At 43.4% G+C, this 23,095-nt stretch overlaps 1 protein-coding gene across 1 annotated transcript in view; it reads left to right on the forward strand.

The window, feature by feature from the left end:
* LOC103581684 (P protein-like) overlaps positions 1 to 19,982 on the forward strand; it is a gene marked incomplete at its 3' end in the record, with an annotated part of 26,090 nt that extends 6,108 nt beyond the window's left edge. The window contains exons 3-4 of the mRNA XM_008563460.1: positions 14,221 to 14,314; positions 19,889 to 19,982. Coding sequence (XP_008561682.1) covers positions 14,221 to 14,314; positions 19,889 to 19,982 — 188 coding nt within the window. The remainder of the gene's footprint in view (positions 1 to 14,220; positions 14,315 to 19,888) is intronic.
* Between the last annotated feature and the right edge of the window lie 3,113 nt (positions 19,983 to 23,095).

The following is a 23,095-nucleotide window of genomic DNA, read 5'->3' on the forward strand; positions in this document are numbered from 1 at the left end:
ACATGTTTACATTTATTGTGATGACTGATGGACTTGAATTTATTACCACCATTTTATTTTGGCTTTCCATGTATAATGCTTATTCTTTATTGATTCTTTTTTTCCCTCTCTTTTATTTTCTGACTTCTCTTGAATTGATAAATAGCATCCTCCCTCTTCTCCCCACCCCCAACTAGTTTGGAAAGTACTGATTTTATTCCTAGTCTTTTAGTGGGATCNAGAACTTATTCATTTTGCATAACTGAAACTCTATATTTGTTGATCAGCATCTCCCCACTCCTACCTTCCCCCAGTCCCTGCCACCCACTGTTCTACTCTCTGCTTCTATGAGTTTATTATAGATTCCTCACATAAGTGCAATCATGCAGTATTTGTCCTTCTGTGACTGGCCTATTTCACCTAGCATAATCTCCTCTAGGTTCATCTGTGTTGTTACAAATAGCAGGGTTTTTTTTTTTCATTTTAAGGCTGAATAATATTCTATTGTATATATTCCACATTTTCTTTATCTACACATCTGTCAGTAGACAGGTCAATTCCGTATCTTTGCTATTCTGAATAACGCTGTAATCAACATAGGGGAGCAGACATCTCTTAGAGATCTTGGTATCAATTGTGTGTGGTCAGAGGATAAGGTCTATAGCATTTCATACTTAGAAACCCCCAAAACATCCTTTGACTAAGCATGTGGCTGGTTTTGCTCCTGCAACGTGCTTTAAAAAGCTGCAGGTCAATTTATGCTTATTGTTGCTGCTTTGATCACTCAATATTTGGTTTCCACCTATGCTGATACACATAAACCAAGTTCCTTCCCTTAGCCCTTTCCACAGTGTGCCACTGAAAAAGTGGATATCACCCAAATTCAGTAGAGGGAAGGGTGGAAACAATCCTGGGGGCTGAGGTGAGGAACAGAGAACTTCAAATTTATCTATACTGTTTTATTTCTTAAAAATAAAACAAATAAGAAACTCTGAAGCAAAGAAGATAAAATGTTCAAATTCCCTCATGTGTATGCAAGGAGAATTCCATACATATCTGTGCATTCAGGCATGTTGTTAGATCTTCCATAGATCACTCGTTGCTTTTCTAATCAATCTGTTCTGATAGAGCAGATCACTTTATGAATTGATCTAATTCTCCTTGTACGTCAGCACATTTTTGCATTTTTCATGACTGTTTTAGGCATTGAAGTTTTATTATCTGTGTAACTTTCTGGGGGCTGGTTTCTTTTACATTGTTAAGGTCTCTCTGCATCTCTGCTCTGAGACTCTGTCTCGCTCATCTTTCTCCAGTATTTTATTTTTAGTTTTTAATATTTAAAAAAAAATCCTTTATTTGTTGCATTTTGAAAAGCAGCATGCAAATGGATATTTAAAATTCTAAGCAGATAATCTTTGTCTTTTAAGAAAACAGTTTTAACATGTTTACATTTATTGTGATGACTGATGGACTTGAATTTATTACCACCATTTTATTTTGTCTTTCCATGTATAATGCTTATTCTTTATTGATTCTTTTTTTTTTCCTCTCTTTTATTTTCTGACTTCTCTTGAATTGATAAATAGCATCCTCCCTCCTCTCCCCACCCCCAACTAGTTTGGAAAGTACTGATTTTATTCCTAGTCTTTTAGTGGGATCATTCTATGTGTAATACACATAGTGGTATTAGCATTTCAATCAACAGTTGTAATCAACAGAACCCATTATAGTTAATGAAGAAAAGGAATTTCTCTAGGAATAGTACACAGTTCCAGGAATTTCTGAGAATTTCTCAAGGACATAATGGGAGTGTGATGGGGCTGCCCCATGAAGCCATAGTTTCTGTGGCTTGGTGTATTAGTCAGAGTTCTCCAGAGAGACAGAATCAATAGGATATGTTATAATTATATGAGAGGCATTTATTAGGGGAATTATCTCACATGGCTATGAAGAAAAGTCTCATGATAGGCCATCTATAAACCGGATGCCAGTAGCGTGGTTCAGTCCAAGTCCAAAGGCCTCAAAACCAGGGAAGCTGTTGGTGTCCTTGATGTAAGTTCTGGAGCCCAAAAGCTGAAGAGTCTCAAGCTCTGACGTCCATGGACAGGAGAGAAGAGTGTATCTCAGCTCCAGTGAATTGAGAGAGAGCTTTACCTCTTTCCTCTGTCTTTTGTTCTCTCCAGACCCCCAGCAGATTGGATGCTTCCCACCCACACTGAGGGTGGATTTTTCACACCTGGGCCACTGAGAGTCTTTCACACCCGGGCCACTCAGACTCTCATACTAATCTCTGCTGGAAACACCCTCATGGACACACCTGAAATTGCTTTACCGGGTTTCTCAGCATTCCTTCATCTAACCAAGTTGACATTTAGAATTAACCTTCACACTTGGCATGAGTGCTCAGGCTCATTCCCATCATGCAGGCCGCTGAGTGTAGGACTTGTCACCCTGCCCTGAGTATGCCTTTTCACACTCCTCCTCCAAGTTCTCTAAACCAGCCTGTCCAGCAGGTGTGCCTCATTGGAGGATCCCATGTTTCATTCCTGTTCTAGCTGCAAAGGAGGCAAGGAAAGTGAATTTCTGGCTTTTGCCTTGGGAGCTGGAATAGAGTTCCCCAAACATAGGAGAGCCTGCAAATTCTCCTTCTATATCTACTTAAATGCCTCCTCCTCAGTGTGTCTGTATTTTCCTGTGAAGAGCTTTGCTTTCCCTCTGGGGCTTCCATAGTGCTGTGCACGTATTCTGCCAAGTTATTCATCAAACTGATTGTCAAGATACATCTGCCACAAATTCTATTTGTGTTTGTATCTTCATTCACTAGCATTGTGCCTTGCACAAAGAAGATAGTTAGCAAGTGTTTGCAAATGAATTAAAAAGTGGATTAAGTGGAATAGATTAATTTTTTTAAAGTTACTCTTCATTCACATCACCCCCAGCCTACTGTCTTCCAGCTACTCTCTGTTACTGAGGGAATTGGACACCCCAATTGGACACGGTGCTTGGTTGTGTCCCTCAGAGTTGCAGAAACTTCTCTGCACATCCCTCCTGCCAAGCCACCCGAGACATACCCTCATCTTCAGTGGATTTCTGAGAGTCTCCTTTGCTTTTGCCTGTGTGGATATTTAACACTGATAACAGCTGTCCCTCTCAACTCTCTCCTGTCTTGTACTGGGAGTCAGTCTCCCTAAAATACAGCCCTTTACAATCCCCTGGTGGAAGATGTTTCCTTCTTCAGATCTGCCTTACTATGGCAGCCACTGGGTATGATGGTCACTGCTGGCCTGGAGGTCCTCACATGCAGCTGGATACATCTGCTTATGTGCAGCCCTGGGAATTTCTGGGATTACTGACTCATCATGGTCACTCAGAAAGGTTGGAAATAGAATGGAGGCTTTGAGAGGCAAGCAGCATGCCCAGAGTGCTAGGCAGGAGTTGAGGGCAGCCCCCTCTGTGTGGGAGCAGGCAAGAAGCACGTCTGGAAGCAGGCAAGGAACATGCTGGAAATACCACTTCTGTGTGGGTGGCCCACTAGAGCCATGGATGATGAAAAAGCAGCTTGACACACAGCAGTGACCACAGCCACCATGCAGGTGGCCCACCAGACACTCAACTGCACTGACACAAGGAGAGTCACCAGCAGAGACTAGAAAAAGAAGAGGACATCTCTCTTCTCAAAACCCACTATGGAGTAATAAAAGAAGCAACTGCTCTTACCAGATGACCAGACGTTAACATAGAGAAACTAGAAATACAAAAACCCAAGAAAATATGACCTCACCGAAAGAATACAGCAATTCTCAAATACCAGACCCTACAGAGCATATTTAACACTGATAACAGCTGTCCCTCTCAACTCTCTCCTGTCTTGTACTGGGAGTCAGTCTCCCTAAAATACAGCCCTTTACAATCCCCTGGTGGAAGATGTTTCCTTCTTCAGATCTGCCTTACTATGGCAGCCACTGGGTATGATGGTCACTGCTGGCCTGGAGGTCCTCACATGCAGCTGGATACATCTGCTTATGTGCAGCCCTGGGAATTTCTGGGATTACTGACTCATCATGGTCACTCAGAAAGGTTGGAAATAGAATGGAGGCTTTGAGAGGCAAGCAGCATGCCCAGAGTGCTAGGCAGGAGTTGAGGGCAGCCCCCTCTGTGTGGGAGCAGGCAAGAAGCACGTCTGGAAGCAGGCAAGGAACATGCTGGAAATACCACTTCTGTGTGGGTGGCCCACTAGAGCCATGGATGATGAAAAAGCAGCTTGACACACAGCAGTGACCACAGCCACCATGCAGGTGGCCCACCAGACACTCAACTGCACTGACACAAGGAGAGTCACCAGCAGAGACCAGAAAAAGAAGAGGACATCTCTCTTCTCAAAACCCACTATGGAGTAATAAAAGAAGCAACTGCTCTTACCAGATGACCAGACGTTAACATAGAGAAACTAGAAATACAAAAACCCAAGAAAATATGACCTCACCGAAAGAATACAGCAATTCTCAAATACCAGACCCTACAGAGCAGGAAACCCTTGAAATGACTGAAAAGGAATTCTGAGCAGCAATCTTAAGGAAACTCACTGAGATACAAGAAGACATAGTTAGAGAACATAATGAAACAAGAAAAAAATCCAGGATGTGAAGGAGGAAATTTACAAAGAGATTAATATCTTCAAAAAGAATGTGGCAGAACTCACAGAACTGAAAGATTCACTCAATTAAATAAAAAAAAAAAACACAACTAATAGCTTAAGAAGCATACTAGACCAAGCAGAAGAAAGATTTTCTGATCTCGAGGACAGTCTTTTTGAAATAACCCAGGCAGACAAAAAAAAAAAAAAAAAAAAAAAAAAAAAAAAAAAAAGCAAAACTACCTTTCAGAAATGAGGAAGAAATAGTGTATTTCCCAGACAAACAATAACTGTGGGAGTCCGCCAACACAGAATCCAGCCCTGCAAGAAATCCTCAAGGGAGGCCTGCATATGGAATCCAAAAAATGATAATCACTATCACAAATACACAAGAAAGAACAAAACCCATTGGTAAAATAAAAATGCAGATGAGAAAGCAAAAGAAACTAAATCTTACCACCACAAAAAAACCATAATGATAATGAAACAAAAGCAAACAAACTCTCAGTCTTTTTGGAAGATGATATGGAAACAATTCATAATGAGAAAGCAAAAGAAACTAAATCTTACCACCACAAAAAAACCATAATAATGAAACAAAAGCAAACAAACTCTCAGTCTTTTTGGAAGATGATATGGAAACAATTCATTTTTCTAAATCTAGTAAGTAAAAGGGAAGAGTCAAGCATTTATCCTTTTTTCCTACATGAATTGTTCCTCAGGGTAATCATGAATAGCTGTGGAGGGAGCATTTTTGTCTATTGAAGTATGCCAGCTAGTAAATAAAGAGGGAATAAAATAATTAGAATATGGTGTTTTGCAGCCCTCTATTGAAATAATGGATCTAGCAAATGATCATCAATGTCTGTTTCCTCAGGGTAATCATGAATAGCTGAGGAGGGAGCATTTTTGTCTATTGAAGTATGCCAGCTAGTAAATAAAGAGGGAATAAAATAATTATAATATGGTGTTTTGCAGCCCTCTATTGAAATAATGGATCTAGCAAATGATCATCAATGTCTGCTAACATCACAGAGAGAGAGTCAGACACAATGGGCCTCCTGCAGTAAAAATATATTCCTCTGAAGCCAAATCTAACCTGAGTGAGACCAAGCCTCAGCATCCAGCAACCAGTCATCAGGAAACACAGGGGGAGGTGGAATAAATGTTAAATGACACTACTGGGATGGAGCCAGCAAATCCAGACCTGGGGAACTTTATGGGGTAAAGGAGAAAAAATTAGATCAAGGGGGAACCTATAGATTAAAAGAAACTTGAGACAGGTGACATAGCAACCAGTGCAACAAGCAGAACTTGTTTGGATCCTGATGTAAACAAATTGATTGTATGAAAGAGGGAGGGGGAGAGAATTGTAGAAATTTAAACATGTTTAGTGTTTGGTTATATTAAGGAATTATTATTGATTTTTAAAATGGGAAAAAAAAAGAAGAATGGAGGCTTTGAGTCCATTAGTGTTGGAGACACTGCCAAGGTCTGCAGGTTCTCTCTTCTCTGGACCCTCCTTTCTGATTCCTATAATGAACTTGAGCCTGTGCCCGTGGAACTCCAGCTACTTGTCATCTTCCCTTCCATACAGCCTGCCCCGTGGATGTAGGGAATCCTGCACAGCCCTCCAGTCATGCAGGGAAACTCCTCATAATAAATCCATATGGATAGTGATATCTCCCACTAGTTCTGGCCTCTGACAGATGCAGTGATATGAATGGATCTTTTGGCAGTGATTTAGGTTTCTTGCCTACAAAGGGTCCCCTCGGACTGGCCATGGCACCCTCTGAACTCAGGGTCTGACTTGGAGAGTATGTGGGTGGCACAAGAGCCTGGCCCGTGCCTGAGAGCTTTGCAGGCGTAGTGAGAAGTACAAGCTCTCTTCCTCACCATCTTGAAACTTCTATGGTCTGGCCTGGCTCACATGGACCTACAGAGTTCCAGCATCTGAGCACCTTCTGCTCTAGGGGGTCTAGTTTCTTGTACTGTTCCTGGGGTCAGCTCCAACCAGACACCCCTTATTGTACCCAGTCTTCTCTGCTGCTGAGCTGCCTACGTTCTTGCTCAGTTTCAGTCAGGTGTGATGACACAACTCTGGCTGAAGGCATTTGCCAGGTCAACAGGATACTCATGCATGGAGATTTAAACGTGTGGAAAATTCAGGAGGGTCACAGGGCTGGCAGATGCAGTCGCCATTTCTGAGGACTATGAATGCTGCTAACCATGCAGTAGGGGGAGGGCTGGGATTGTGTTTGTCCAGGGTATGAGCATTATTCTATTATTCAAGGGAAGTGAGTTTAAAGAGACAAAAACAAAGCCTGTCTTTTTCATGGTCTTTTCTCTCCAAAGTGTATCCTTAGTTTGTGAGTTGTTTCTGCTACTTTCACATTGTCAACTATGCACTGAGAGCAGCAGGTAGGAAGCTCTATTCATATTTGTTCATAATATTTCTCTTCTTCCAGTGGTCAGGGAAGAACACCAAATAATTCATAAAATTCTAATACTTAGTTTATAACTGGTAGGATCATGCCATTGAACTTTTTCTTGTTTCACAATGTCCAGAATGGGAAGACCTAGATTGTAGATGAGTTTATCTCTCCAAGTCAGCTGGACACGACCTCAATGTACATTCCACTTTAAGCAAGGCCAGGTCATGGGAGAGCACCCCAGGGCTTTTGGAGGATTAGATTTTTAGACAAGGACAAGTTTTCCTTGGCTCTCTATCTTGGGCCCTCCCTTTCATTGTGATGTTATCAGCAGTGACATTATTAAACAGTACTTAACATCATTAAGTCAATTTAATGTTGATGCTTCATCAATAGAGCAATCAGGACAGACATGGAGACTCTGAAGCAGGAAGCTCGAAACCCCCTCACTCACCCCTCTTTTGCCAGTGTTAATTCCTCACTGCTTGGGGCAGAAGGAGGGCCCAAGGGGCTGAGGCAGTGGGAGGCACTGGGGTCTTGGGGCAGTAGCTGTCCATCAATTAGCATGGAGATGTTTCAATATTTTAACAAATATTTCCATTCAGAGAAGCTCTTTTCACATTTACCTGCCTCTCTGTCCTTCCTCTCTCTCACATCCAGTTCAGAGGACTGTGGAGCCTGCGATTACGCCTGCTTTGTTGGCAGCTTTTCTTAAGTATCTGCTACATTGCCCAAAAGACTGTATAGGAAACCTTATAAACAGTGTAATGACAGAATTCCCTGGCAATCTTTCTCCACTTAAACCTTATCTTTTCAACCTCACTTGCTTGAACGGGAAGAATTCTCAGGCAGTGACACCATCTGCTCCTAGACTTTTCTTTGTTAGGAAGTTTTTGATTATTGATTCAGTCTCCTTACTAGTTATAAATCTAATGAAATATTTTGTTTCTTCATGAGTCAGTTTTGGTAGATTGTATATTTCTAGGAATTTGTTTTAAAGTGTTATCTTATAATCCTTTTTATTTCTTTAAAATCAGTCATAATGTACCCTCTTTCATTTCTGATTTTAGTAGTTTGCATCTTCTTTTTTCTTAGTCAATCTAGATAAAAGTTTGGCAACTTCGTTGATCCTTTCAAAGAACCAACGTTTAGTTTCATTGATTTTTTTCTAGTTTTTCTATTCTTTATTTTATTAATCTCCTCTCTAATCTTTCTTTTTTTCTTTTTCTTTTTTTTTTTTTTTGTGGTTGGCCAGTATGGGGATCTGAACCTTTGACCTTGGTGTTATAACACCACACTCTAATCAGCTGAGCTAACCAGTCAGCCCTCCCTAATCTTTCTTATTTCCTTCCTTCTGCTAGTTTTAGGTTCAGTTTGCTCATGTTTTTGTAGTTCCTTAAGCTGTATTGTTAGGTTATTTATTTGAGATATTTCTTCTTTTATAATGTATGCATTTACAGCTATAAATTTTCCTATTAGTACTGTTTTCACCAAATCTCACAAATTTTGGTACATTGCATTATTGTTTTCATTTATCGCAAGGTATTTTCTAGATTTCCTCGTGATTTTTCCTTTGACCCATTGGTTGTTTAATACTTATAAGTTTTGTGGTTTTGCTTCTGTTATTGATTTCTACTTTCCTTATATTGTGATTCAAAAAGATAGTTTGTATTATTTTAATTTTTAAAAATTCATTGATAGACATATGAATTCTTAGAGAATGTTTTACATACACTCGAGAAAAAATGTGTCTTTTGCTATAGTTGGGTAGAGTGTTCTCTATGTCTGTTATGTCTGATTGGTTTATAGTGTTTTAAACTCCTCTATTTGTTGTTGATCTTATGTCTGGTTGTTCTGCCCATTATTGAAAGTGAAATATTGTAGTAGGAATGTCTATTTCTTCTTCCAGTTATGTCAATTTTTGCTTCATATATTTTGAGGTTCTGTTGTCAGGTGTGTTAATGTTTATAATTGTTATATCTTCTTTGTGTATTGAACTATTTATAAATGTATAATGCCCTTTTTTGTCTCTCGCAACCTGTTTTTATTTAAATTCTATTTTATCTGACAATAATATATCCACCATGGTTCTATTTTGTTTACTAGTTGTGTGGTATATCTTTTTTTCATAGTTTCACTTTTAACCTCTTTGTGTCCTTGTACCTAAAGTAAGTCTCTTGTTAACAATGTATATCTGGATCCTGTTTTTAATCCAATCTGCCAATCTCTGGTTTTTAATGGAGATTTTTGTTCATTTACATTTAATGTAATTACTGATAAAGGAGAAGTTACTTTATCATTTATATATTTGTTTTCTGCATATCTTAGATGTTTTTTGTTACTCAATTTCTTCATTACTGCCTTTTTAAAAATTTAGTTGATTTTTTGTAGTGTGCAATTTTGATTCCTTTCTTTTTTGCTTTTCTATATTCTTAGTGGTTACCTTGGGAATTACAATTAAAATCTTAAATTTATAACAACCTGGTTTGAATAATACCAACTTTATTGTTATTGTCACAGTTACATCTTTATGAACTATATGCCCATTAACGTAGATTTGTAATTATTATTTTCTGAATTTGCCTATTAAATCATATAGGAAAAAGAGAAGTTACAAGCCATAGCAAAAATACAATAATATTGGCTTTTATATTTACCTATGTAGTAGTGACTTTTGTTGATGTTCTTTTGTTTTATTTTTTTAATGACTTTGAGTTACTCTCTAGTGTCCTTTTATTTTAGCCTGGAGTATATTGTCTAACATTTCTTGTAGGGCAGGTATACTGGTAATGAATTCCTTCAGATTTTGCTTATCTGGAAATGTCTTTTTTTTTTTATTCTTGAAGGATAATTTTACCAGACATAGAATTCTTGATTGACAGGTTTGTTTGTTTGTTTTCCTTTTAGGACTTTAAATTTATTATCCCATTGCCTCTGTCCTTCATAGTTTCTGAGGAGAAATCAGTTGTTATTTTATTGATTATCTCTTATTCATGATGAGTTTCTTTTTTGTTTGCTGCTTTTAAAACTCTCTATCTTTCAATTTTGATAATTTGACTATAATGCATCAGTCTAGATATCCTTGAGCTTACCCTATTTGGAGTTTATTTATTTTGGGGGGCATGTATAATCATGTCTTTCCTCAAATTTGGGAATGTTTTGGCCATTATATCTTTAAATATTTTCTCTGCTCCTTCCCCTTCATCTTTTCCTTATGGAATTCCTATAATGCATATGTTGGTATGTTTGATGGTGTCCCACAGGTCTTTCAGCCTCTGTTCATTTTTCTTTATTCTTTTCACTTTCTGTTCCTCAGACTTGATAAGTTCAGAGGTCTTATCTCTAAGTTCACTGATCCTTTCTTCTGCCTGCTCAAATCTGCTATTCAGCTCCTCTAGTGAGTTTTTTTTTTTGTCTTTTCCTTGACCGGTAAGGGGATCGCAACCCTTGGTGTGGTGTCACCCGCACTGCGCTCAGCCAGTGAGTGCACCGGCCATTCCTATATAGGATCCGAACCCGCGGCGGGAGCATCGCTGCGCTCCCAGCGCTGCACTCTCCCGAGTGCGCTGCGGGCTTGGCCCTCCTCTACTGAGTTTTTAATTTCAGTTATTGGGCTTTTCAGCTCCAAAATTTGTTTGATTCCTTTTTGTAATTTCTGTCTATTACTAATCTTACTTTGTTTATACATCATTTTCCTGAATTCCTTTAGCTCTTTACTCATGATTTTCTGTAGCTATTGAACATATTTAAGGTAGTTGATTTATTGTCTTTTACTGATAACTCTAATGTCTAGACTTTCTCCAGGATGATTTCTGTCAAATTCTTTTTTTCTTGTGAATGGGCCATACTCTCCTATTTCTTTGTATGTTGTGTGATTTTTTTGTTGTTGTTGAAAACTGTATATTTTGAGTATTATGTTGTTATGGTAACATTGCAGATGTAATTCTCCCTTTCCTCAGAATTGCTAGATCTTGCTTGTTGAGGGGTGGGGCCATTCATTTGTGACATTTTCAGACTTTTTTTTGCAGTATATGTACTCTTTGTTGTGTGTGGTCATTGAAGTTTCTCTTCTGTTATCTCTGCAGTCAACTAGTGGACTGACAAAGATTTCCTTAAATGTTTGGCTGCCCAAAGAGGGGTGAAGTGGAGCAACAAGTACTGTCTTTTTAAACCCCCTGGAAGACACTTCATCCCTTGGGGGTTCAAACAATTGCCGGCCTCTGTACTGGCCCCTCAGTGATCAAAAGCAGTGGCCAGCAATCAATACCCGCAACCCTACGTTTTGGAGGACAAGGTCTTTATTGCCTACTCTGGTATCAGCAAGTCACACCAGAAATATGAGCTGCTATACCCCACAGCTTCCTGAGATAGTTCAGGGAGACGGTAAATGGTAGCCATTATGAAAAAGGCCAAAATTCACCAAAATTTACAAGTCTCTTTATCAGTCTCTTTCCTGGCTGATGAAAGTGTTTAACTACACTTTTGAGTTCCAAAATAGTTACTGGTTTGGATTGAATTGTGTCTCCTAAAGACATATTGGAGTCCTAACCCCAAGTACCTCAGAATGTGACCTTATTTGGAAATATGGTCTTTACAGAGTTAAGTTAAAATTAGGTTGTTAGAGTGGGCCCTAACCTAATATGACTGTTGTCTTTATAAAAGGGGGAAAATTGGACTTAGACACAGATAGGCACAGAGGGAAGACATAGGGAAAAGACAGCCATGTGACTGGAGTGTTGCATCTGTAAGCCAAGGATTGCCAGCAGCTACCAGAAACTAGAAGAGGCAAGGAAGGAGTCTCCTCTAGAGCCATCAGAGACAGCATGGGCTAGTTCACACCTGTTTTCTAACTTCTAGTCTTCAGAACCTTCAGACAATAAATTTCTGTTATTTCAAGTCACCCAGTTTGTGGTACTTTGCTACAGCAGCTCTAGGAAACTAGTACAGTTACTTGGAGGGATGGATTTCTGGAGCTTCCTATTTTGCTATTTCTGGCCATCATTATTCATTATTAAAAATTTTTTTTCTGGGGCCGGCCCGGTGGCGCACTGCTACAGTGCGCCGCTTGGGAGCGTGGCGGCGCTCCCGCCGAGGGTTCGGATCCCACATACAGACCGGCCACTCACTGGCTGAGCGAGGAACGGGGGCAGCACCAAGGGTTGCGATCCCGTTGCCGGTCCCGGTCCGGTACGGGCGCGACACTGAGGGTTGTGATCCGTTGCCGGTCATGAAAAAAAAAAAAGACAAAAAGACAAAAAAAAAAAAAAATTTTTTTCTGTCCACTATAATACAATCTCTGTATTATAGGGCAAGGATTTTTGTCTGTTGTATTCACTGCTATATCCCCTGTATCTAGAGTATCAGACACAAAGTAGTTCTTCATGAATAATTATTGAGCGAATTAAGACATAAGTGAGCATGGACAGCCATGTCCTGTGGAGGAGGAACATGTGAGTTAAATGTGATGATGGAAGGGGGCTCTGGGGTAAAACAGCAGCCAAGTCTGGGATTTGGGGGTGCTTTCAAAGGAGCTTGGCCAAACCTCTTATGGGTTGAGTGGGAGGCTGACGTGAGGACAGAAGTGGAAGTGTCCGTGGGCAGAGGTGCAGCAGTGGTCAGGAGCATTTGGGTCCAGGCCTGTGAAGACTGGAGCGTTTGAGGCAGAGGAGAGCCTCCTTGCACAGGTAGGCTTGCCTCAGATGGGAGGCGAGGGCTCAAGGAGCCAGTGGCAAGATCAGATTTGGAAGACAGGATGGTTACTGCTGGCTGCATAGAGGATGGAACTAAAGGGGCAAATGGTGAGTGAGAGGCTAGGGAGACACCATCCCATTCATGCTGTGGGAAGGGTGGAGGCTCGACCAAGGCAGGGACTGGGAGGTCACGCCATAAGAGCTATAGGGAGATCCCTGATTGAGACAGAGTTTAGGGTTCTGGTTTTCATCTGAATTGCAAATCCCAGAGAGGGCTTGATTTCAAAACAATTTCATAGCATACTTTCTGCACAGAATTTGGCACTTGTAAATATGCAGTTTTGACCATGGGGTAGGTTTTCTCTCGCCCTGGGTGATGCACCTCCCAGCACAGGAGCACTTGCTGGATTTTTACCATCACTAGGACTGGAGGCACTCCTTCCTCCTTCAGTATTTCAGTGCCTCTGATGAGGGCCCAGCTTCCTGTGCTTAGTTGTTCTTTGTTTTTCTGTACCAGTGACACGTGTGGTCCTGTAGGGCGGAGGCTGGCCTTGTACTGACATCACAGTACACGGTGCATGGGGAGCCTGCTCTTTAGAGAGATTGACACATGGCAACTGCCCTGAGGCAGTGGGTCCAGGGTCCCTCCTTAGTTCCTCATGGGCTGCCCTGAGGTGCCTGGCAGTGACAGTATGGTCCTATATCCTCCCCGAGCCTTCCAGCAGGCTCAGTGGCTAAGTGCTTGCCTGTTCTTCATTAGCAACGTAAGCCTCAAGGGTACGTGGTTTTTGAACACAACTTATAAAAATTTCACAACCACTACTACTGTTTTATTGATTCCAACAGTGTGACATTTATCTCTGTTGGAAAGGTGCACCAGCTGCTGGAATGACTTACTAGAGAATGATACTTCCCAGTTGTAGAATCTGACACCTGTTGTCATGCTCCAAGTGTCATCAGTGTCAGGATGATTGGTAGAGAGTGACAGTTCAGCACAGGCTCACCAGCATGCAGTTTGGAATCAGAGATCTGTGTTTGAGTTCCGGCTTGGCTGCTTGCTGGATCTGTGCTCTGGTGCCTCTTGTCTGTCAGTTGAAGGAATAACAGGCACACCGGAAGGAAGTTTGAGCACTAAGTAAGGTGGTGCATGCCTGGAGGTAGCACAGGACATGCAGGGTTTTGTAAGTGCTGGTTAGATTGTTATATTCCCAGGCGCTGTGTTAGAATCTACAGTATGTGACTTTACCCCACTTAAGATCCACAGCAGCGGCTGAGGCAGCAGAGGACAAGGAGGACCATTTGGTCATGTGGCTGGAATTAAAGACATACAGACAGGTCCAAACTCAAGTTTTTGTGACATTCACATTGGTTTGCTTCCATATATACTATTGACTTCTGATAAAGTGCTTTGGATTTTGTAAGTCACAGTATGGCAGCTCCTCTGAGCTTCCTTGGTATGTGGTATCAATGTCCTTTTCCTCTGCAGATTCCTGTGCTCCTGAACCTGAGCCAAGACCCTGAGGTCAGCCTTCCTGTACTGCCGCTCATGTATGCCTTGGCCCTGGGTGCCTGCCTGGGAGGTAAGGGGGCACCTGCATGGGGAGGTGTGTCCACATTGTGGTCAACCCTGAAGTGACAGGTAGTGCTTGTCAGACTGAAAATACATTTCCTGAGTTGGCAACTGGGCAATGGCAGGTGGGAGTGTTATACTTTGGAGAAATTGAAAAGTGAATTAGAGAGAGTGTCAGGAGAGACTGACCTCTAGTGACCAAACACAGGGGCTTTGGATGAGGTTGTACTGGAGGGAGCTGAGTTAGTTCTTCTCACATTTAGAAAACCTATCACCTTTGGGAAGACAGGAGGATTGTGAAGAATCACAGATAAACACACAGATACATTTTAAGTTTTATTCTCACAACCAGGCATGCTTAGATAAGCCAGTCTTCTTTATTCTTTGATTGATCTCTGACCATTAAATCGATAACTTTCTGCTTAGTTTATCTCCTTGTTTGTGAAGGGAGATTAATGTGATCCGTGAAGTTTCTATAATTTCTGGAGACGGCTAATTCAACTTATTCAGTGATTGAGACTTCAAGTTCTTATGAGAGTGCAGAACTGTTAAAATTTCTCCCTTCTAAGAAAAAGCCCCAGGAAAAGCAATAACTTCATTCATAGCTGTCTTCAACCTCAGCCATAGAGACAGATCCAGGGACACCTGGAAATGTATCCCCTATGTGGATTTTGTTCATTCACACTTACTGAGTATCTGCTGTAACCTGACATTGTACTGGACCATTCATTGATCATCCCTCTCTTGAGTGGGGTAGATAGTCACCTAAACTAAGGTTACAGCATAGATGGGTATGTCTTCTAACAGTGGTATGTCCAGAGAGCTCGGGGAGCACCAAGAAGGGATAGGAGGGAAAGGTATGAGAAGGTTCTCCAGGAAGGGAGGTTTTGAATAGGGTTTTATAGGGTGAGAAGCCTCCTGGGCTAGTTCTGATTTCCCCAAAACATGTAGGATGAGCGTGCAGGAGATTCTCAAGGAGAGACATTAACATAGACCGTTCATAGGCTAATAACCTATAATAGGATCAAACGCTTATTGCATGAGCACGTTTGGAAACAGGGACACAGCTGTAGTGAATAATAAAGGTTTTAAGTCTTGGGATCTTTTAAAGTTAATAGCTCTGGTTGTTGAATGGTGCTTGTTCCTGGCATAGCAGATGCCCAGTTGTGCTCAATGATAACTCTACATTCATTCCTTTGGGGACCCCTTGACCTACTTAGCCACTGCAAGGTGCACAGTTCAGTGGTGCTGGGCACGTTCACATTGTTGTGCAGCTGTCGTCACCACCATCCTTCACCAGAACTCGTCATCACCCCAAACTGAAACTCCATACCCGTGAAACAATAACTCCCTGTTCCCTCAGGCTTGGCCTTTTGAAGAACTCTTTAAACAGAAGTTTTGAGTCAGATTTAGAAAAATAGTTTGGTATATAAATGGGGGGTGATTCACTAGATAGTTTGAAACAAAAAAATTCTTTACCGTTATGACCCCAACTCTGTTTGGTTGCTTTTTTTACTAAGAGCTAAGAACAACTCTGATAAGTCTTTAAGAAATCTTTGCCTTAGCCTGGGTTGTCTAGAAAGCAGAGGCAGAGGCAAGTCTGTGTGCAAAGGCTCACTGGTAGGTGAGATCCCAGGGCAGAGAGACTGAGGGGGTGGAGTGATGTGAGCGTGGATAGCAATGGGAATGAAGACCATGGGTGTCCCCAAGCTGTGCACAGTCCAGGCGGTACATGGCTGTGCTGAAGCTGTTGCTGTCCTTAGGTCATCTTCACATCTCAAAGTACAGGTGGCTTTCAACTTGCCAAAGGGAACACCGTACATAGAGTTAATTTTTATGTTTTCTGTCAAGTGGAAAATCATTCCTGGTCAGAGAGCATGGCCCATTGAATCCAGCTTGCACTGACTGACACAGGAGATTAGTCTGGAGATTCTCAGTTTGCAGTGTTCATCAGAAACAAGGCAGGGAAATAATCCTGAGAACTGTTGTTGTTCTGCCTCTAGATCCCTATGTCATCTTCCCATGTAGGATAGCCCCGACGTGCCCACATGGCAGCAGCTGTTCATGTGCACACACCAGCCTGCGTTCACTTCTCCAACTGTGGAAATTGGGAAGGAGGCTTGAGCTGAGGTAGCGACACCAGGACCTCTTTCTCCCTGTCACATGGAGCCCCTGCCACACTGGGTGCCGTCACAACCCTGCTAGTATCTACTAAACTGCTGCAAACCGCTGGCATCTGAACGGTGCACTCACATTCTTAATTTTCTGTGGACCCCAGAACTTCCCTATGAGATGCCTCGGGAGGCGGCAGCATCCCCACTTGACACAGATGTAGCTGGCTCCCCTATATCTCTTCTCCTGCTGGTGCTAGTCAGGGACAGGCAGACAGATTCCTGCGCCTGGCCAGTGACTGACGTGGAGGTGGGCAGGCAAAGCCATCGGGAATCAAGGAGTCTTGTGGGTGTCTTCTAGGTGGAGGAAGGGCTTCTGGTAATGACATCCCTGGTCCTGCCCTTTCCTCTGGACACAGCCCGAGTGTGCTCAGCTCTGCGTGTGGCTGAGTGTGCAGGGCACACAGGTGGGGATGGCAGGTCCTGAGGGCACCATGGAGCCCTGCAGCAGACGCCTCTTTCCCTGCTTCCACCTCTGGCTGCCTGTCACACGGGAGCTGAATGCTCCCTGTTGTTGACACCGTCTTGTTCTGCGTCTTCCTTTCCTCAAAACCAAAAACATTTTTTTTTTTTTTTTGACCGGTAAGGGGATCACAACCCTTGGCTAGGTGTTGTCTGCACCACACTCAGCCAGTAAGCACACCGGCCATCCCTATATAGGATCCGAACCCACGGCCTCGGCGCTACCAGCACTGCACTCTCCCGAGTGAGCCATAGGGCCGGCCCCAAATGCATTTTAATATAACAGAAATAGGCAATGATTTGCTCAAATCACAAAGCTGAGGAAACTAGAGACTTCACCCGAGGCCTCCTGAACCCACATCTGGCATTCTTCCTGATATACTGACTGACATCCTTTACTTCCAACACATTTGTGCAGGACCTGCTGGGGGCTGACCCGGCATCCCCCCATTTTCTGCCCCCCACTGTGCCCACTGCCATGCCACTTTAGCAGCATACCAGCTTTGCTTGTCCTGTTTTGCTGTCCAATAAGACACCAAGGAAGTCTGTTTGGAGCCTTTTGATATAGCTTTTGCCTTCTGATAAAAACACATTGGTGCCAGCTCTCCTCCATGCCTCCCTGCCTTAGATATGGCTGTAATGCCATCCTATGACATGAAGGAGCCCCAAGAGAACTGTGGAGACCCACCTCTGACATTAGGAGACTGACCAGCCTCCTGCCTCCAAGCTGCTCCTTCCACAGGAGGAGATGACGCCCTGTGGGGTTAGCTGCTGTTAGTCAGGTCTGCTGCCTGTAACTGGAAGCATTCTTAAGGGATACAGGGCTCAGTGAGACTTACGGAGTTAACATCCCATCTCCCAGGTCATGGGACTTCTGAAGCCACATGTCTTCATGCAGAGGGATGGCCAAGAAGGCGGGACCTTGGGAGGCAGGTTGAGCTCTGAGGACATACTCTGGTGCAGGGAGGATTTTGGGGGGACAGAAGTCCCTCTAGTGCCATCCATGCTGTGTTCCTGAGAAGGCTTCCACGACCACATCAGCCCTGCCCTTGCTCATGTCTCTGCACAACTCCTTCTCTGAGGAGAATGCCTGGGCCGCTGCGCCTCCCTGTGACCCCTCATCCTTACCCCTCGCCTTTCTCACACATCCATGTTGTAGTGCGGCCAGGGACCCACTGTTATCCTCCCCGTAGACTCTAGAAAAACCTCCTTCCTATTGCTTCCTATTTCAGGAGCAAAACAGCCTACTTAGTCAGTTCTCCTTGGCAACTGAGAAAGGAAGTGGACAGTGTTTCTGGCACACAGTTCGTCACAGGAATTCACACGTGCTGCAGGCAGGATGAGATGCTCCCCATCCAGGCAGTTCCTGCCTGCAAAATTGCCATTTTAATTCTAGAAGGGGTAGATTTTCAATCATAAATCCTTAATGGAGAGAAAATAAATGCTGCATTTTATTTTTAGAGCTCACACAGATTGCTGAATGTGAACTGGGGTCACACATTGAGCTCCATTTTGTACAGAAGTGGAGCTCTTGTTATGTCCTGGAGTTAGAAGTGTTTGGGGGTGCAGGGCAGATGCTATCCTGGCACCAAGGGGCATTCTCTTCTGGGGCTGGGCAGGACAGGCCCCTCCGAGGAGCACTGGCTTCCCTGTGGGAGGAGAATTGTCAGACCATGGGAAGTGATTGCCAGGCAGGGTGGCGTGGCATGGTTCTGAGTCTCATTTGGCAGGTCTCTCACCCAGGACAGGAGCTGGGCTGGCAGGCAGGGCAATGGGATAGGAGCATCTGCTCGATGGCACCCAGAGGAGGCTGACTGGGGTCATGCTGCTGTGATGTGCACATCCTTGCCTGCTCCGGACCCTTCAGACACCTCAGGCAGCCGAATCCTGCTGTCTCTGATCTTCCTCTGAGTCAGACACAGGGTTCAAGTTTAGGGCTTGCCCTTCCCAGCCCTGACACGTTGGCATGCTGCTCTGCTCAGCCTCTCTGTGCCGTCGTTTCTTCATTGGGGCACTGGTCCTTCATGCTCTGTTATCTATGTTGTCCAGTCTCAGAAAGGCTGTTCCTTCATGCTGACTTGCTATAGGCAGCCTCAGAGCAGCATCTCACAACTCACCAATCCTCGGTAGAAAGAGTCTCTTCCTCCACAATTTAAGCACAGATGTCAGAACCGAGCAAGTTGGCTAGGCCTGAGCCATGCCTGTCCCCAAACACTGACCACCGTGGCTTGGAGGCATAGAAGAGGCTCATTGGCCTGGCCGTGCATATTCATCCATCCATAGGGGTGTGTGTGGCATGGGTAGACCTGGCCCTATTCCCCACCCAGGCCACAAGGACTGGCACATGCACGTGTGTCTACAGAATGTCTCCCTACTTTGTGTGCACAGTCAACAAAGGCTTGCCTGTGGAGGCTTTTATGTCAAGGAGATGCTCTTTGATGACAAATGCCCGGTAAAGTGGTTTTACCCTCTTGCTTTTATCTACCCTTTCATCTGGTGAAATCACTGGAAGGATTTCCTGGTGGGTGTCTGAGCCTGGAGTCCTGAGGCAGGTGGTTTCCCTTGAGACTTCATTCCACTGCTCCATAGAGCATACATCTCACTATGGTGGTTGGCCCTGCATGCATGTTTCTCTAAAAGATATGTGCCACCTGGTTCCATGGCGACTTGCCCCTTCTCCTTCGTATTTCCTCTTTTCTATCAAACAGAACAGCCATAATCCCATCCATAAATGAATCATGGTATTTACAAGCAGGAATGTATTTTCTGGTTGCTCATGTGTGTGCATGTGTTTCTAGATATTTGCAAAGCAGTTGCTTGGATAATGCCTATAATGTAATCATCAAATCAAAGCCTGTGAGATGCTACAAATATTACAGAACAAAAGAGAACAGGAGCCTATTGCCAGGATAAACTGAGGTTTTATTTTATATTTTAAACTTTGATTTCAGGTAATGGAACCTTGATTGGAGCATCAGCAAATGTTGTTTGTGCGGGAATTGCAGAGCAGCATGGGTATGGATTCTCTTTCATGGAATTTTTCAGGTACTTTTAAAACTTATTTAAAATTTTTGTTTAACTATGTATCTCCTAAGCTTACTTAATTAAAAGAAAACACCAACACATACTGTTAAATACCAGGATAAGCATGTTTTTTAGCAATTAAAGAGACTTTTGTGTAGGTGAGGTTAGCTCAGGAAAAAAACACATAAAAAATTTATTGCTGGGATTAGCTCTGTAACTTCAAAGGATGATTCAGACATTCTGAATGATCCAGGTTGAGTCAGGTGGTCAGGAAAAGCATGTGGGCTTGCCTGGTATCTTATATCACTATTCTCTTGAAAATCCCAGCGGGGACTTGTGCTTGATTTCCATGAAGACTGTGCATAACGAGATTCTGACACCCCCTCCCAGATTGTACAGCAGAAAAGCTGGCAAGGACCCACATATGTATGGTGGTTGTACTGAGGGTGGCCTGGGAGCTCCCCGTTTGGGCACCTATCAGAAGGCTTTCCAGAGACAAGGCCCAGGGCCGGAGAGCATAGCAGGTGCCTGCACAGGTGGACTTGTTCCAAGAGAGCAGGGTCTACTCTGGGGTCCTGATTGTCTGCATGCCCAGGTTTATGTGGCACACCTGCATGTTACAAGCTGGTGAGTGGGCAGAATGGAAGTTGGTGGCCCCTGTAAAATGGTGCTGTCAAAATGAACTGCATTCACTTGGCATTGAACAAGATTTCTGTAGAAGTTCTTTGTTAACACACAGTGATGGTTCTCAGTACCAGCCTCATGTAAAGATTTGTAACCTCAGCTTTGGCTGAGTGACAGAGGGACCTCCAGCCTGTGGAAGCAGTGATTCCTGCCCTAGACACGTGTTCCTCTGCTATGTGCTGCTTAGAGAACCCTGGCAGTTATACCCAGGTGAGGACCAACAGCAGTCTCTACATGTAATAGAATGCTGGCTTTTGGCAGACTTACTGTATTGGCCATTTCCATAGCTTGTGAGAAACTACTAATACTTGGCAATTTTGCTGAGGCATCAATTTGAATGACACTTCTGGGAAACTTGGGTTAAGGGAGGAGGCGCTTGGCTCGTGAGCGAGCCCCAGGGGACGCTGAATGTGTATCCCCAGCAGGAATCTGGGCATGTTGCTGACTCTGCCACCAATGAACAAGGTTCAACACCTAATGCTCTACCAACCTCTTCTTGTTTAGACTTATTTGCCTCTGCTGAGTATAAAAGGAATAGTCCTGTCACTTAAACACAAATTATCTTAATGAGAACAGCATTCATTATAGTGGATATAGCAGTGGCCTGAGCAGGGTGGCCCATCTTGCACTGCCTTCTTCTCCTCTTTACCCGATAATCATTGAAGGTCCAGACCTAGAGCACGGCCAGGGCAGGGGACTCAGAGGTGAGCACTTGCGTGGGGTACTCCCTCATTTGGGCCTGGCTCCTTATTTCTGCAAAGCTGCAAGGCTGTCATTCAGATGCCCTGGTCTCTGATTTGGTCACCCACGCAGGGGACTCAGAGGTGAGCACTTGCGTGGGGTACTCCCTCATTTGGGCCTGGCTACTTATTTCTGCAAAGCTGCAAGGCTGTCATTCAGATGCCCTGGTCTCTGATTTGGTCACCCAAGCATGTGCTACCCTGGCCCTCTACTTCCTCACTACTTTCAGAGAGCAGGAAAGCCTCATGGCCATTTTGCCACACTGGTTGGTTTCAAAGGTAGGCATAGGAGACCTGGTATTAAAATCATTATTTTAAAAAGAGGGATTTTAGGGAACAACACACCCCAGCCTGTTCTTTTCCCTAGTATCACTCTGGAATAATAACTAGGACATCTGCCCAGCTGAGAGGGCTGTTGTCCCGCCACTTGGGACATATAAAGTGCCCACTGTTCAGCTCCAGAGGGTGATGCATGTGTACACTGAACTTTTCACACAGGCTGTGCATTTGGTGTGCAGTGTGTGGAACACACATGTGCATGTGTGTATGCAGTTGTAGGGTGAAAGGTTAGGATGACCTTCAGGAACTTGGTGGCCTTAGAAAGCTTGGGCAAGACTGCCAGCTGTCTCCTCCAAAACTCATTAGCCCCTGGCCTTATGAATCACATCCATCTTCTTAGATGGGGAAAGAATGTCTCTGTGGTCAGTGGTTATTATGGATTGTGTCCCCCCAGAGTTTAATGTGTTAGAGGCTTGGTCCCCTCTGACAGTGTTAAGAAGGTGGGAAATCCTGTTATGGTAATTGAAAGGTGAGGCCTTGAAGAGGTGATTAGATTGTGAGGACTGTATCCTCGTGAGTGGACTGATGCATTCTTGGAATAATGGGAGTGGTTCTGGTGGCTTTAACAGAGAGTGAAGGAGGAGGTTAGTCTCTCTCTCTGCTCAGCCATTCTCACCATGTGACACCCTGCATTACTGTAGAGTTGCCTCATCTGCTGTGTTTCCTGGACTTTGAACTCCCTAGCCTCTGAAACTGTAAGCAATAAATATTGTTTCTCTACACATTACCCAGTTCCAGATAGTTTGTTATAAGCAACAGAAACGGGCTAATACAGTGGTCAGGAGCCATGCCTTGCTTTTGCCATTTCCAGCTCTTCTGGCTCTGACTGTCCTTCTTGTCAGATCTTCGCTCCACGGAAATCAGTACAGTTTTCCCGTGGAGTGGTCATCCAACTGTTGTAGGCCCTTACCCGTATGAAGTGCTTAATTTGCAATCGCAAATGCACAAACTTGGCTTGTATCTACCTCGTATAAAAATTTCTTTCCATAAAAGTTATCTTCTTGTGATACACAGTGCAAAATGTTGACTTCCTGCTTTATTTTTTAAAATTACTATTTTTCTGGTTATGTGAATATGTAGTTAATGGAAAATATGTAAAAGAATAAAATGTAAAAATAACCTGTAATTTTGCTACCCAGAAATAACCACTGATCATAATTTAGTGTGTTTTCTAACATTTTCCCTGCCTGCTATATGATACATATTTATTTTTCAACAAAATTTTTAAATCACTGTGTTCTACCTTTTATTCTTCATGATATATTGTGAGCATTATACCAGGCCATTAATTATTCTTCAAAAATAGCGTATATTGGGGCCGGCCCGGTGGCGCACTGGGTAGTGCGCCGCTTGGGAAGCGCGGTGGCGCTC

The sequence above is a fragment of the Galeopterus variegatus genome, unplaced genomic scaffold (assembly GCF_000696425.1).
Source record: "Galeopterus variegatus unplaced genomic scaffold, G_variegatus-3.0.2 Scaffold13686, whole genome shotgun sequence".
NCBI lineage: Eukaryota > Metazoa > Chordata > Mammalia > Dermoptera > Cynocephalidae > Galeopterus > Galeopterus variegatus.